The 17,187-nt window shown below is 39.4% G+C and overlaps 1 protein-coding gene across 3 annotated transcripts in view; it reads right to left on the bottom strand.

The window, feature by feature from the left end:
* dnmbp (dynamin binding protein) overlaps positions 1 to 17,187 on the bottom strand; it is a 63,854-nt gene that overhangs the window by 22,642 nt on the left and 24,025 nt on the right. For 2 of the 3 annotated variants that reach the window (XM_063003040.1, XM_063003041.1), the window contains exon 1: positions 5,755 to 8,461. The exons of the other annotated variant lie outside the window; for it this stretch is intronic. In XM_063003040.1, the coding sequence (XP_062859110.1) occupies positions 5,755 to 8,374 (2,620 nt within the window). In that variant the 5' untranslated portion in view covers positions 8,375 to 8,461. Of the gene's footprint in view, positions 1 to 5,754; positions 8,462 to 17,187 lie in introns of those variants that run through there. 3 annotated transcript variants of the gene reach the window in all.

The raw sequence follows: 17,187 nt of genomic DNA, 5'->3' as shown, positions 1-17,187 counted from the left end.
TTTAGCATTTCATACATTTATTTGTTCAGGGTAATTATTTTAGAGCTCCTGTCTCTGTCATGACAACATTTGTTCCATGTTGAAGTTTTCCGGTTGCTGCTGGTACCCATGTTCAAGGATCGTTTGCGGTTTGTTTAAAATTAATTGTCTATTTTGTTAAGCCTTTTCTAATTAGCCAAAGGCAATACGGAGGAATCACGTATTTATCTAAGCACACAATTACATTTGTAAAATAAGAAACCTGGAGCAATCTTCCGTGATATGACTGTTCAATGATGATGATCTGCATATGCGAGCAGTAGTAATAAAAGAGATATGTTAAGATTATTCAAACAGGAAAATTACGTGGCATGTTTCTCTTCACAGTAAAGCCTTAAAATAGAAGCTAGTAAGGTGCAGAGTTGGTTGCGGGTACACTGTGGAAATGTTGAGCCCTTGAAATGAGCTCACTGGAGTTTTTAATACACCAAAACTTTTCTATAAAAGTTTCTATATGACATTGCTCCGAAGTACATTCTTATCGAAGGTTTAATATATAGATAATATTTAAGTAGTGGAAAAGTAGATTTACCAATTTTTTTAGTACAGTGTTTACGTTTATTGTCTGGGTTAACTGTCAGTATGCTACAAATGCAATAAATATAGCTTAGATGGGAAAATACTACAATAATTATTGTTATATGCCAAACAAAAACATTGAAATATAAAAGAAAAAACACTAAACAATGCAGCTAGAGAACTGATTGTAGTAGGTGAAAAGGCGGTTGAGTTTGGAATGTAAAACTCCTGTGTGGTTTATGGGCTTGAACTGTGAGCTTGTCCTCTGAGTTGTTTGAGTATCACGGTACGGTCTAAAATCACACGCTATCAGCACCGAGCGCAAAGTTCACACAAGAATGCCCAGTTGCTATGGATACCTGCACTGGTAGACCTCTCTCATTATGCCCAGACTGAAAGTATGTGGGGGAGAAACTCTACAAACAAGTTCTACTCGCACTTTCACTACAAAGCTAAATAAAGCAATAAAGGCACATCCATGCTTTAAAAGATTTACAACAATGTAACCTGGAAAGCTTGAGGTAAACATTGCAGTAATCCAAAAAAAATATTGATAATGAGATGTAATCTTTAATGAAAAAAAGATCATGGATCTTGATGGTGATACTAGAAATCGTGAATCTTAGAACAAATACATTCTCATTAAGCACACCAGACATATTTTCTTAATAAACAGTGCTTTCAGAGGCGTCAGGCATACTTCTGGGTTGCTTTTGTTTAAAAGCCAGTGGGGTCACATTCCAGCTCTTCCTCTGGACCCAGTCAAACTCATCAAATAGTTGCGTGGGCTGACAAACCTGCACTGTTATACAGCCGAGCCCGAAGTGCGTAAGAGCATTCGTAAAACTATTCCACAATCACAGGAAACTGGTTTGCGAGTCCTGCTTTCAACTAGTGTCCATATATCATGCATCGTGGATAGCAAAACTGCAATGGCAATGAATTCATAATGAACTGAACAGCTTCAGTGTGAGCTGTTTAGAGGCAAAAGCCACAAAATAGCCCAGAACCAAATCACCTGTCTGAGTTTTAGGTAAAGTGTATTCTATCTAATTCTATTACACTGTATATCCAGTTTAAGCTTAAGAATGCAACCAGTGCTGCCAAGGTGTGGGTAATATTACAAAACAAATCGTATCCTGATACCTGCCAGCATGTTTATGATACAAAAAATGCATCACATTTTTGCAAACACAATCCCAATAAAACAATGGTCCCAAAAAACAACACTATGCATTAGTTTTAATACACTTCAACATGAAACTAGCATGTTCTGTTCTGACAGCATCACTGGTAACTGAGTCTTTTGTCATGGGGTTTTCTTTGTAAATTACCAACAAGTCTTCCTCCCACAACCAAAACTGTTTGGACTAGGAATAATCTTTCAAAAGTCACCAGTTTGCCAGTAATGCTTTATTAAAAAAGGCAAAAAATTATTTTCTGCAAAAAAAATGACAGTAAATATCACTGTTAGTCGGCACGGTGGCTAAGTGGGTAGCACTGTCACCTCACAGCAAGAAGGTCTTGGGTTTGAACCCCAGGTGGGGCGGTCCGGGTCCTTTCTGTGTGGAGTTTGCATGTTCTCTCCGTGTCTGCGTGGGTTTACTCCGGGTGCTCCGGTTTCCTCCCACAGTCCAAAAACATGCGAGTGAGGTAAATTGGAAATACTAAATTGTCCATGACTGAGTTCGATACAACTTTGCGTGAACTGATGAACCTTGTGTAATGAGTAATTACCGTTTCTGTCATGAGTGTAACCAAAGTGTAAAACATGACCTTAAAATCCTAATAAACAAACAAACAAGCAAATATCACTGTTTGGTTAATCAAAGTTTGTATTTATGCCCTTTGAATACTACTGAAAGCACACACTTGTGTTTAAAACACTTTTAACCAGAAGACTTCAAGCCAAATTAACCTGTACTTAGTTCAAAATCCAGAATAATTCTGTGTCATTTAAGTCTAATCAGCCCATTGAAGACTGCCAGATTACCATTAATCTAGGGTCCCAGTTGGACAACACAAGATGTCAGAGGACAAAAGAGAAACATAGTCTGTAGCTAAAAGGTCCACATTCAAACTTAGAAGAGACTTATTACTGGCATTTGTAAAGCCTATCACCATGAAACTGGACAGATGCATGCTGACTGATAACCCCTTAAAACAGCAAGAGCACTTTAACAAAATAATTAAAGCCATATAGATAAAAAGGTCTAATCCACTGTGGATGTATACATTGTAATCACTCTTATTTGTGTAGAAAGAATCACTTAAGACAGAAGTTTGTGTCCATATAAAAATATAAGAAACAGCTGTAGAAGCAAAGACATATAACATCTTTTAGTAGTGGCTGAAAAGTGTCTCCTTTGTTTTTAAGTCAAGGATGTTAAACCAACTGTAGTGTGTTATTTTAGTGGTTTTATTTAAATACAAGTCACATGGGAGATGTCAGTAAAATCACAGCCAAGTTCTGCGCCAGACTGTGCTTTATTGTGCTGTCTATGTTAAATTACAATTAGCTTGTGTTATTAATTAGCACATTCTATGCAAGTTCTTTGCATAATAATGGTCACAAAGCATTAAATTAATTGCTGGCTGGTAAATCCTATAATGTATTCAAAGAAATTTAATTGCTAACCCAGTAAGATGACATGACATGGTATTATTCGCTGTATTAGTGATATTATTAAGCTGTAGAGATTGTTTATTTTACAACATAAAGCTGTTGAGAGACTGTCCAAAGCCTTTACAGTGGTACCCTGAAGTAGTTTTAAAGGTGTTGAGTTTCAAGGTATTTCTCCCATAAGGCTAATGTAATATAATGGGTTTTTTTACACTTATACACTGAAAATAACACAAATATAATATAAAAATCACTGAAATACAATTAAAAACAGTTAAAAATAAATAACTGTTCCACAAAGCTTAACGTGACATACTAAAACAAGCGAGGAATTTCATTAGTGGAGAGAACTTATGAGTTTAGTGTTTCTATGTCATAATTTTATTACATTAAGTCAAGATTTTTTTAACAATAAGTGTTTTAGACTCTCAAAAAAAGCTGATCCTCACAACTTTAAGTTTAAAGTTTAAGTTTTAGTTTAAAAGTGAAACATGAGAAAAATCTAGCTAAACACAAATACATGTGGAGTTTTCAGAGTGGAAATTGTTCTTATATTCACACTTTGATGACGGGCGAAGTGCTGAAAAAGGGACTGTTCATTTGTTAATTTAAAATTTAATACATTAATTTTTTTAAAAGCTGATCATGTTGAGTTTAAGGTAAACATTGAGTTTGGCAAAGGGCGTTGCGTTTCAAAGATTTTGAGTTTAGGGGTTGTTGAGTTACAAGGTACCACTGTATTATAAAAGGAGGTATATTTAAACCAAACTATAAGGTTGAAAGACTAAAAACTAAAAAGTAAAAAAAAAAGCAATTCAGGTTGTCGAAGGTGGCTATTCCAAAATCACTTGGTCCACTGTGGAATTTTGTTTTCTATTGTTTCCTAAACCACAACAGGAAGTTTATGTGCTACTACTGAGGATTCAAATGTGTTTTTATTCTATTTTTATATTTTATGGTGTGAGGATGTTTACAAGCAATAAAAACTAAAGAACTGTGCACAATTCTAACCAATCCCCTTAATTTCTATGCAAGTATATAAGTGCATCAAAGTATTTGACCTATTTTAGGTAAACTTTCATCTCCCAGGAAAAAAACATGGTGTGAACATTTCCTGAAGATTTCTCTGTAATCCCACTGTAAACCTTCCACATGGGCAGCTTGCACAGGGATTACAGACATACACATACAGCATTAACTACCAGCTGGTCAAGATTTGCTATTAAATGACCTCTGATACTCCCAGAACACTTGAATGTTTTACTAGGCAGCACCAGTGAATTTTGGACCCTGCTTAAAATGCCAAAACAGTTTTTGATTCAAATAAAGACCTGAACTAAGTAATCCAATTAGATCTGGACGTAAGTGAGCTTATATTTGGCTTTCCACACATTAGACGTATTTCTACCTAGATTTACTGTTTGTTATTATTAATCTGGCCAAATTTATGTGTTCACAAAACTAAAAAAGATTTGACCTCAAGGCTGTAGGTCAACAAAGTAAGCAAGTATGACTCCTCTCAGCAGGCCCCTATACTTCTATTATGTTTTGATAGTATGGAGGAGGGTCTTTGGTACCAGGCACATCTCGAACTGCTTCTCCCCTCCCCCAACAGGTGCTAACCACAACCTTGGACTACAGGGGATTACCCTAATCTCCACATGCCACTTGCTCTATTTCAGACACAATGCAGTCCAAATGAATCTCCCTTTAAGTTACCCCACACTGCTGTCTATGACTGTTCAGACACTAAAAACAAACATGACACACATTTAAGCAGGAGGTCAAAGGCTGAGGAATCACAGAAGTTACACTTTCAGAGTAACATTACAGTTGGTTTGATCAATTCAGATGGGGTAGCAAAAAGGCTAAACTACTAATTTAGACCATTTACATGTTTTATACAGATAAACTTTATTTATTTAGTTATTTATTTTTAATTTTTTTTACTTTATTTAGATTTAGATGTTATTGCTGTATTTTTAAGTCTTATACCTGTAAAAGATTTTAAAGATCTAACACACTAATTAAAAGTAAAAATGTTTGTTCTTGCAAGCTAAAACAAGTCATCCTGCACATGACATATTTTCTCCAAGCAGATTTTATACATGTTTAGACAGAGCAATACAAGATACTTGCTGGCATAAAGAAAATCACAAAGTGTGAGAAAGAAAGTGCCAGCGAATACGTAATGCCACAAAACCTGTTGAACTAGTTTCCCCACCCAACATGCCTTTAAGATCACCTTTCTACAAAAATCACTGAAACTCTTTCAGCTTCCATAAAAGGAGCCAGACAGCCTAGTCACAGACACATACACAGTGCTGGCTAACTACTCTGGTGACAGCATCATCAGCACTTCTGGCATTTCCTGAATTGATCAGATAATGTGCAAGCAGAAACTATACTGAAGGTCAAAGTCTGCCTATAAATGAAGGTGTTGCCCATGTAGACTTTGCTACAATGTTTTGTCAGGTTTACTCACTAACATTTCTTTCATCACATCAATGAACTGTGATTTCTGGTCTTGCCAGTCTCGGAATTAAGCGTCATGGTACTGCTTGTTTGTTTACCTTGTTTCTGCTTCCGGTTGATGACAAACTCTGAGGTCCTTATTGAACTAGGTGCTGTTCTTCTGTAGAAACTGTTCCTGTCCAGTGATCCTGCATAAAGTGCTTTTTGAGTACAGCCTAGTTTTTCTGTATACAGTTTTCCTGAGTCTGGGTAATTGTTTGACCCATTTTTGGGGTCCTCTGTGTTTGAGGGGTGATCCTCGTAGCTCCTCATGGCCCTTACTTTGTGTTTTTGTGTGTAGTAAATATTCTTTTCCCACTCCTTACTGTGCTTCCAACTTCCAGTGTCACTGCTGTACCCCTCTTGTTTATAGTCCTTGGATACTTTGTAGTGGTCCCTGCTTTTGTGTTCACATTCATCATCTCTAAAAGTGTCTTTTACTTCACTATCGTAACAGTCATCTGACCAAAGTTCTCTGCTGTCCATGTCTCTATTAACATAACTATCAGCATCTTTGAGCTGGTTGTGGTCCTCATTACTTCCTTGGTCTGTTTGGATTTGATCACCAAAATCCTGCTCCAGAGGTTCGTAGTGAGCCTTGTTTTCACTCTTATTCTGGTCTGTTTTCTGAGACTTAGTATCCTGGCCCCTTGGATCAGTACTAGAAACAGACTCTTTTTTGTCATGATGCTCAACATCTGGATTGTCTCTGTGTTTATAGTGCTCCACTTTTCTACGATCATCAATATCCTTTTCGCTACATTTAATGAGACTGTCCTTCCTTTGCTCATAAGGGTCAATTTTTCTCCGATCTAAGCTATCCTTTTCTTTGTAGGCCTGGCGATCAGCTTTCCTATGGTCTTGACCCCCCTCTCTGTCGTACTGGTCATTTTCTCTTCGATCACTACTGTCTTCCTCTCTGTAGGCGTAACGATCTGCTTGTTTATCAGCTTGATCACTCTGTTTACTGTACCGGTCCACTTCTCTTCGATCACTACTGTCTTCCTCTCTGTAGGCGTAACGATCTGCTTGTTTATCAGCTTGATCACTCTGTTTACTGTACCGGTCCACTTCTCTTCGATCACTACTGTCTTCCTCTCTGTAGGCGTAACGATCTGCTTGTTTATCAGCTTGATCACTCTGTTTACTGTACCGGTCCACTTCTCTTCTATCACTACTGTCTTTCTCTCTGTGGGCGTAACGATCTGCTTGTTTACAATCTTTATCACTCTGTCTACTGTACCGGTCCACTTCTCTTGGATCACCACTGTCACTACTGTCTTTTTCTCTGTGGTCATAACGATCTGCTTTCCTATGATCTTGACCTCCTCTTCTACTGTACCGGTCAACTTCTTTTCGATCACTGCTGTCTTTCTCTCTGCTGGCATAGCGATGTAATCTTCTGGAGTCTTTATCGTCCTCTTTATCAAACTGGCTAATATCTCTTCTATCTGACTTATCCATCTCTCTGTAGGCATAGCGATCTGCTTTCCTATGTCCCCGATTGCCCTCTCTATCATTCCGGTCATTTTCTATTCGATCAGAGCTATCCTTCTTTCTGTTGGAATAGTGATCTGGTTTTTTATAATCCTCATCACCTCTTCTATGATACCGGTCATTTTCTTGTCTATAATCGTAGTCTTTCTCGCTGGAGACACAGTGCTCTGCTGTCTTGTTGTATTTATCACCCTTTCTTTCATACCGGTCATTTCTTCTTCTATCAGAGTTTTCTCTGTAGGTGTAGTGGTCTGCTTTTCTGTAGTCGTCTTCTTTATCCTTTCTATCATACCTGTCGTTTTCTCTATAATCCCGGCTTTCTTTCTCTTTGTAGGCATATCGATCTGTTTTCCTAGAGTTGTTATCTCGCTCTCTTTGGTAATGGTCCCTCTCTCCGCGATCGTAGCAGTCAGCTTCTCTGCCTTCATAGTGGTCTGTATCCCTGTACTCATATTTATGCCTTTGCCTAGTGTCGTAGTAATCCTTTCGTTTGCTGTCTTTGAGGTCCACTTTTTTTTGTTCATAGGAATCATAGCCTCTGTGGTCCTCATAACGATCCCTGTAACGTGCTTTATCATAAGAATCCCTCTTGTCTCCATCACTGGAGTAAGCATATCGATCCTGACTGCTGTTAGGTCTCCTCTCATCATAATACTCATCCATGTCCCAGTAGTCGTACCTGTCTCGGTTAGTACGGTTTGAATAATCCTGTGCTTGGGAGCTCCAAACATAGTCCCTTTGATCTCTGTGGTCAGGAAAGTTGTCTTTCATAGCTTCGCTAGGCTCATAAAAGCAGTGCTTGCCAGTCCTTTCAGGTGGCATTCTTGGTTCAGGTGAGTGGTAGAAGTAAGGGCTGCTCTGCGGTGTAAAGCCCTCTCTGTATGGGCTCCTGTCCCAGTCCTCATATTCCCAGCTGGTCTGACGCATGCCACCGGCTTGCCCAAAAAAGCCTTGGTTTTCCAAATATCCTGGTGAAGGCCTGAAGTCCTCTGGGTACACGGTTTGCTGCTGTAGCTGCTGCGGTTGCTGATAGTGCATCTGCATTTGGAGGTATCTATCTTTCTCCCACCTGTCACTCACCAGGTCCTCCACACTCTTACCCCTCCGAGGAGGAGCCTTGCTGGCATCCACGGCAACTGGGGCATACATCATGGGGTGTCCCATTGCAACCTGTGCCTGCATTTCGTCAGAAACGATCACAGCTTCTAAAAAAGCAGCTGTGTTAGCTCCTCCAGCATTTAAATTTGAAATCCATAGTCACAGGAATTCGCCTGTCAGACATGGCCTCTGGAAAACTCTTGTGTTTCCAAACTCTCCTGCTTCGACAGCTGCTAGAGCTGAATTGTCTGATTCAGACATCAGAAACTCAACCCTTCACTCCCTCCTGTTATCAAGCCAATAGGAAGGATGCAGGAGGAGAAGGTGGGGGTAGAGGGAGGAACTCCGGGTAATTATTCAGTGAAGCCACATGAGTGGCGGATTATGAGATTGCAAAGATTGGCTGTGTGTCTCTGTTTGGACAAAAACAAAGGCTGGTGTTCACTGAAATGCCTTAAAAGAAGACACACTTTTCCTTTTCTGAAGAAACTAGTCTTTGATAAGGACTAGAAAAACTTTTAACCACTTCTTAAGATTGTGATCTTGTGTGTACTTTTAGAACATAACAAGTAATATCACTATTTAGCAAACTTAATAAGACTACGCTAAAGAAATAGGAGACTAAACATCTTTCATTTTAAGTGAGATCCCATAATCTGTGGCTTCAGCTTGATTAGCATACCCTTTTACAAGGTGCTCAGCGGAGTGTAAGCAGCATTGAGTTCATGGTTTGACCCACATTTCCATGATTGTCATGTTTTAATAAGAATCCTTTTATGTCCGTGGGATGAACTGGGAAAGTTGGACAGAGGGCGATTAGTTTAAAGACTACAGTGTGAGAGAAAGTTTCTGTACACTTCACAAAGAGCTATTGTTCAGGACTGTCCTGGGCTCTCAGGCTACTGCATGTTGTAGAGTGTGTGTGTGTGTGTGTGTGTGTGTGTGTGTGTGTGTGTGAGGGAGGGGTGTAGAGCTATTCATGTGCTCCAGTATAGTATGTCCCCAGCTCTTAAACCAAAGCAGTAATTATCAGACACACAATTTCAGAGCTCCTGTTCTACAGCATAGAAACTTGGGGAAAAAAGAAAACCAGAATCAATAATACTAATAATTAATAGTTATTATTTTAAATAAACGTACAGCACGTAGTCAAAGCGAATGAAAAATGTTTTGTTTTATGTACACATTGTTCGAGAGGTCTAATAATCAGCGTGAAAGATCTTGCGCTACCTTACAAAACACTTCCCTGAAACTGAATCCTGGGAGGTCAGGTGAAGCATTCCTGTTGTGAAATGAACAGGTGGAAATCCTTCTATTTACATATCCATGGCTCACTGAAACTAACATTCTTTTAAACAGAATACATCCTATTTGTTTAGTCAGAAACTAACAATTACATAACTTAAAAAATTATACAGAAGGTAATATAGACGTTTTGTATACTTGTATTTTACTGTGTATGTAAATTTGGGATACATGAATCCACGCATGTATTTTCCCATAATTAACTCGTCCTATAGAATGCCTTTATTTATCATATATATATATATATATATATATATATATATACAGGGGTTGGACAATGAAACATTTTAGTGTGGGAGGTTTCATGGCTAAATTGGACCAGTCTGGTGGCCAATCTTCATTAATTGCACATTGCACCAGTAAGAGCAGAGTGTGAAGGGTAAGAGCACAGTTTTGCTTAAAATATTGCAATGCACACAACATTATGGGTGACATACCAGAGTTCAAAAGAGGACAAATTGTTGGTGCACGTCTTGCTGGCGCATCTGTGACCAAGACAGCAAGTCTTTGTGATGTATCAAGAGCCACGGTATCCAGGGTAATGTCAGCATACCACCAAGAAGGACAAACCACATCCAACAGGATTAACTGTGGACGCAAGAGGAAGCTGTCTGAAAGGGATGTTCGGGTGCTAACCCGGATTGTATCCAAAAAACATAAAACCACGGCTGCCCAAATCACGGCAGAAATAAATGTACACCTCAACTCTCCTGTTTCCACCAGAACTGTCCGTCGGGAGCTCCACAGGGTCAATATACACGGCCGGGCTGCTATAGCCAAACCTTCGGTCACTCGTGCCAATGCCAAATGTCGGTTTCAATGGTGCAAGGAGCGCAAATCTTGGGCTGTGGACAATGTGAAACATGTATTGTTCTCTGATGAGTCCACCTTTACTGTTTTCCCCACATCCGGGAGAGTTACGGTGTGGAGAAGCCCCAAAGAAGCGTACCACCCAGACTGTTGCATGCCCAGAGTGAAGCATGGGGGTGGATCAGTGATGGTTTGGGCTGCCATATCATGGCATTCCCTTGGCCCAATACTTGTGCTAGATGGGCGCGTCACTGCCAAGGACTACCGAACCATTCTGGAGGACCATGTGCATCCAATGGTTCAAACATTGTATCCTGAAGGCGGTGCCGTGTATCAGGATGACAATGCACCAATACACACAGCAAGACTGGTGAAAGATTGGTTTGATGAACATGAAAGTGAAGTTGAACATCTCCCATGGCCTGCACAGTCACCAGATCTAAATATTATTGAGCCACTTTGGGGTGTTTTGGAGAAGCGAGTCAGGAAACGTTTTCCTCCACCAGGTGTTTCAGTTTCATTGTCCAACCCCTGTATGTGTGTGTGTGTGTGTGTGTGTGTACAGTACAATGAAATTATTTTCTTTGAATGAATGGTGGTGGAGGCCTTTCTTGTCTTTTGAGCCCTGGCTGATTTGGTGACATGCTCCGAACTATTCCTTCATCCTGAAAGCTGGCTTGTGATTGTGTGACCCTTAAACTGTCCTCTTTGCTTTTTTCCCTTTTCTCAAAATAGTCCAGGTCCCACACTGTGTGGTCCTCATAGATTGCATTGCAGATAGAGTCCTGAGAATATGCGAAGCTGTTAGGATCTTGTTGATCAGATGTGTACTCAGAAAAGTAATTGTCCTCTTCCTCTTTCTCAGAATCATTGGTTTCACCCATCACAGCTGGCACTTGTGCCCATAAATGTTCTTCCAGCTTAACGAATCTGTGAGGAAAAATCCCTGTTCTGCCATGTAGTCGTCCCTCTAGCCAGCCATCTTCAAGCGTCTTCAAGTATTGAACTATACATAAGACACATCTCTAATGCAAATATTCCTTAATCCTGCCTTGCTCAGGCTTTATTATTTAAGCAGGCTTTTATTAGAACACAACAGAGCCCAAACAGCTTCAGCACATTCATTCAGAAATACAGCGGATAAAACAGATGTCATTAATTCATTCTTTTCACCTGTACCTCCTCCAGATCACTCTCAATGGTATGAGAAAGTCTCAGCTCTATTTAAAAACCCTCTCTTAGGATGAATGGGCCTTCATCTGCCAGTCAGGCACAGAAGAACTTGGAGCTAGGTGTCAACATAAAGACACGCATTTGCATTTTCTTTGGAATATAACTGGTTCCCAGTTGAAAGCATTAATAAGAAGGCAGCCGCCTTTAGCACCCGTAAACTCACACAATGATAATTTCAAGGTCTATTAACTGTTTATGCTAACATTATATTAATCCATTACTTCAGTCCACTACTGTTGAGATCCAGGTTTGAATCTATGTATGCGTTCCAACTTGTGTTCTAAGTTTATATTTGTAGTGACTTATGTTGTATAACATGTAAGCATAAATTTAAAAAAAGCGTGTGGCACACCAGCGCTGGGATTCTTTCAACTTTCCATATTTGAATCTGTGTCTGTGGGGCGAAACTAACCTCACACGTGAACCCACCAAAGTATGGGCAAATAAGAAGGAGTCAGTGGACTGTGCACACATCAAAGGGAGTGTGTCATTCAAATATACCCTGACTTCCCCATCGAACATTTGCGGGAGACCTCAAGCTGGCAGCTCACAGACTCTTGTAAACAAATCTGATGGAGTTTAAGAGGATCAGACATGACAAATGAAGTAATCTGCCCAAATCCAGATGGCCACTAGTCTGCTGGGTGGTAAAAGACCGGATTAATAAGATGGTGGGGTCATTGACGCAGTGTCTGCGGCGCGAAACTGGCCTCTTATGTGAACCCACCAAAGTATGGACAAACAAGAAGGGGTCAGTGGAATGTGCACACAGCAGAAGGAGTGTGTGTCAGACAAATATACCTTGCTCGGACGCGATAGGCGTCCCCAACAGCAGAAGACTAATTGACTAGGCTAAAATTGGGAGAAAAAATTAAAAGATTCATAAATAAAAAAGCAAAGGGTATAGTAGTTGTAGTTAAGTGTATATGTTTAAGAAAACAGTACATTAAAGCTTAAAAAGCTTTTAGAATTTAATCAGCTGCCCAGATACCTACTAGCCGGTTAGGGGTATGCTAACATTACCTGGATAAAATCATAATAAAAATGAAATATTTAAACACATTCAGCCAATCAAGCAGCAAGCCCTCATTGAAATGCACATCTGGAATAGGGCGGTTTATCTGTTTTTCATGGCAGATCCTCTTAAACTCCATCAGATTCGATTACAAGAATCTGTGAGCTGCCAAGATTTACCCAGAAAATCCTCACAAAAAAACTTCTTAACGCTCTATTAATGCTTCATCTTCATATTTTTCATAACCACTAATCTTTCTCATTTCAATGCTGCTGTTTCGCAGTTTTTTGCTTCTGTCTTTTCTCATTTATTCGCTAAGCTACTCGAAGCTCCTTCCTCCATATTTTTATTAAAACCTTTGAACTAGTTTCTGTGAACACTCCCACCTGACTCCATGCAGTCCAACAATAAGCAGTTATTATTGTTCCTCCTTCACAGCTTAGAAACACACCCTGCCACGACATCGACGGAAAAACAGATACTTGTACGCACACGTATTTAAAGTAAACACCATCATTCATACAATATCATTAAAGGACATACCGTTCACATGAAGCTCATATGGCTATTAGCAAACTATTAGGTAAAACAAAATTACATAATAATAATTAATAATAATAAAAAAGTGGCCCAAAAAGTCAAATATTATGTAATATATTAAATATATAGGGAAACACTACAACCTTAGCAATATACAATTATTTTGTATATAATAAAATATACAATATTAAGTTTTGTCATAAAACACCTTTTATGAGGTCAGGCACTACTGACATTCCAATTCATCCTACAGCTTTTTAATGTAGTTAAAGTTAGGGCCTTAACAGTCAAGTGCAGTCAAATTCTTATTTTACATAATCAACTTCATACACCTAAGTGGTGAGGTCCTTGAACCGATGAATCATCTGTAACCTGTAACTACCTGTCCTGTCATGAATATAACCAAAGTATAAAACATGTACTAATACAAAATACAGTACATGGCCAAAAGTATGTGGACACTCTACTAAATTATTCAGGTGTTTCAGACAAACCCAGTGCTAACAGGTGTAAGAAAATCAGATATATTAAATAAATATGCCTCCAATCTTGTGGCAACAGCTTACAGGGAACTATTTTTGAAGGAAAGTACCACTGTGGAAAAAGCAAGGTCCATTAAGACATGGTTTGGTGCAAAAGACCAACTGTGGTCTGCACGTAGCCATAACCTCAACCTCACTGGTGATTTAAGGCCTTGATTGTAAGCCAGATCATCTCTTCCAGCATTAGTGCCTGACCTCGTAAATTTCCAGTCTTATGACAAAACCTTCCTAGCAGATTAAATGCTGTTAGAGCTGAAAACGAGAGCAGAAAAACTTTTGGAATGGGACGACTAACAAGCTCATAGTCAGATGTCCACATACTTGCTCTGAATAGCCTGACTGCACCCTAATGGTGAGCATGGGAACTTTTATTGTGTGCTCTTATACTGGTGACACTAGACACATTGCTGTGTCATTATCTAGTATTCCGCGAAAAGCAAAATAGCTTTTAAAACTACGAATCAAGATTACAAGTATCTACCATAGACTGTAGGTGTCTACCACATCAAAGGACCACATCAGTTAAGTTTCACACCTTTATCCCTGCAGGAACTACGTTCATGCTTTTCATGTTCAAGTTCATGTTTTCAGCCATATTTTCCTGTTAGTGACCAGTCACTAAATCTCTGAAAAATTCCTGCTTAAAATTCTCAGTAATTAGTCATGCATTGGGGACTATTCTGCAACCAGTTGACTGGAAACAGTCAATAAAACTGAAAAATAAGAGTAAACTATAAAAAAATGTGAACATTGTATCAAATACAATACTATATTCGGCTGCAGGTGTTGCTTCTGTGTCCCAAATACAGCGCTATCTATTCAAAATTTTGCTAAATTACTTACTAACGCTTAAGGTTACTACTGTGAATAAACTGTACAATAAAAAGATGTTGGTTTAACACAGCCTTACGGGTCAAAGGCAGCAGCTTTGCTCAATTCTACAGTGCCTTGCAAAAGTATTCAGCCCCCTTGAACTTTTCAACCTTTTGCCACATTTCAGGCTTCAAACATAACGATATGAAATTGTAATTTTTTGTGAAGAATCAACAACAAGTGGGACACAATCGTGAAGTGGAACGAAATTTATTGGATATTTTAAACTTTTTTTAGAAATAAAAAACTAAAAAGTGGGGCGTGCAATATTATTCAGCCCCTTTACTTTCAGTGCAGCAAACTCACTCCAGAAGTTCAGTGAGGATCTCTGAATGATCCAATGTTGACCTAAATGACTGATGGTGATAAATAGAATCCACCTGTGTGTAATCAAGTCTCCGTATAAATGCACCTGCTCTGTGACAGTCTCAGAGTTCTGTTTAAAGCGCAGAGAGCATCATGAAGACCAAGGAACACACCAGGCAGGTCCGAGATACTGTTGTGGAGAAGTTTAAAGCCGGATTTGGATACAAAAAGATTTCCCAAGCTTTAAACATCTCAAGGAGCACTGTGCAAGCAATCATATTGAAATGGAAGGAGTATCAGACCACTGCAAATCTACCAAGACCCGGCCGTCCCTCTAAACTTTCAGCTCAAACAAGGAGAAGACTGATCAGAGATGCAGCCAAGAGGCCCATGATCACTCTGAATGAACTGCAGAGATCTACAGCTGAGGTGGGAGACTCTGTCCATAGGACACAATCAGTCGTACACTGCACAAATCTGGCCTTTATGGAAGAGTGGCAAGAAGAAAGCCATTACTCAAAGATATCTATAAAAAGTCACCTGGGAGACACACCAAACATGTGGAAGAAGGTGCTCTGGTCAGATGAAACCAAAATCGAACTTTTTGGCCACAATGCAAAACGTTATGTTTGGCGTAAAAGCAACACAGCTCATCACCCTGAACACACCATCCCCACTGTCAAACATGGTGGTGGCAGCATCATGGTTTGGGCCTGCTTTTCTTCAGCAGGGACAGGGAAGATGGTTAAAATTGATGGGAAGATGGATGGAGCCAAATACAGGACCATTCTGGAAGAAAACCTGTTGCAGTCTGCAAAAGACCTGAGACTGGGACGGAGATTTATCTTCCAACAAGACAATGATCCAAAACATAAAGCAAAATCTACAATGGAATGGTTCACAAATAAACGTATCCAGGTGTTAGAATGGCCAAGTCAAAGTCCAGACCTGAATCCCATCGAGAATCTGTGGAAAGAGCTGAAAACTGCTGTTCACAAACGCTCTCCATCCAACCTCACTGAGCTCAAGCTGTTTTGCAAGGAAGAATGGGCAAAAATTTCTGTCTCTCGATGTGCAAAACTGATAGAGACATACCCCAAGCGACTTGCAGCTGTAATCGCAGCAAAAGGTGGCGCTACAAAGTATTAACGCAAGGGGGCTGAATAATATTGCACGCCCCACTTTTCAGTTTTTTATTTCTAAAAAAAGTTTAAAATATCCAATAAATTTCGTTCCACTTCACGATTGTGTCCCACTTGTTGATGATTCTTCACAAAAAATTACAATTTCATATCGTTATGTTTGAAGCCTGAAATGTGGCAAAAGGTTGAAAAGTTCAAGGGGGCTGAATACTTTTGCAAGGCACTGTATGTGCAGCCTAGTAAAAGAATCTTGATACATTAATTTGAAGATTTCGATAAGTGTAAATACAGTAAATCACAGGTCCTCTTTGCCCCATACATCTCCCTAGCCCAGGGGTGTCAAACTCATTTTCACAGAGGGCCACATCTGCATTATGGTGGCCCTCAAAGAGCCGATTGTAATGTATCCTGCTGCGATTGCAGTCTGCCTTTTAAGGCTTGGACAATTTGTTGTTTTTCTTGGAGGCTAAATTCTGTGTAAAAATGCCAGATTTATACTGTATATTTATAATGTATATCTACATTTCTATTGTACTCCTTTACCACAGACACAAGTACAAACTTGTATTCACTTTCCCATCTTTCATTGAATTTCCCTCCTTGAATTTTCTTGTACATTCTGGGATTATTTGTAAATATTTCTCAACATCATTGTTGGAAAACCGCACTGCCATCTAGTGGCGGGATGCGGTCACTTTGCGGGTCACAAAATCGGCATGCATTGTGAGAGACGCAGTTTATGTATGATGTATTTACAGTATATTTTAAGACAACCATACGTCTTTTAAACTGGATTTGGCCTGCGGGCCTTGAGTTTGACACGTGCCCTAGCCCGTCTTTTTTTTGAGTGGATACTCTATAAAGGATTGATTGTGTAATTTGTACAACTCCAAATTTAAAATAGCAAGCAGCTAAAACCTTCATGTTGCACTGTAGAGTGGCTTTAGAAGAAGTCAAAAAATCTTTGTTTACAATAACAATGTTGGCGACAAAGTGGGCGAAGTCAGTAAAGCACAAAATGTAAGCAAAGTTAAACTTTATGCAAATTATTAGTGAAGTGATGTCGCGATTACCAATAAGAATTGAGAATTGAGCAGAGCGGAACACACATTATCTCCTCCACCGAATAGT

The sequence above is a fragment of the Trichomycterus rosablanca genome, chromosome 10 (assembly GCF_030014385.1).
Source record: "Trichomycterus rosablanca isolate fTriRos1 chromosome 10, fTriRos1.hap1, whole genome shotgun sequence".
NCBI lineage: Eukaryota > Metazoa > Chordata > Actinopteri > Siluriformes > Trichomycteridae > Trichomycterus > Trichomycterus rosablanca.
This window is presented reverse-complemented; position numbering and strand designations above follow the sequence as displayed.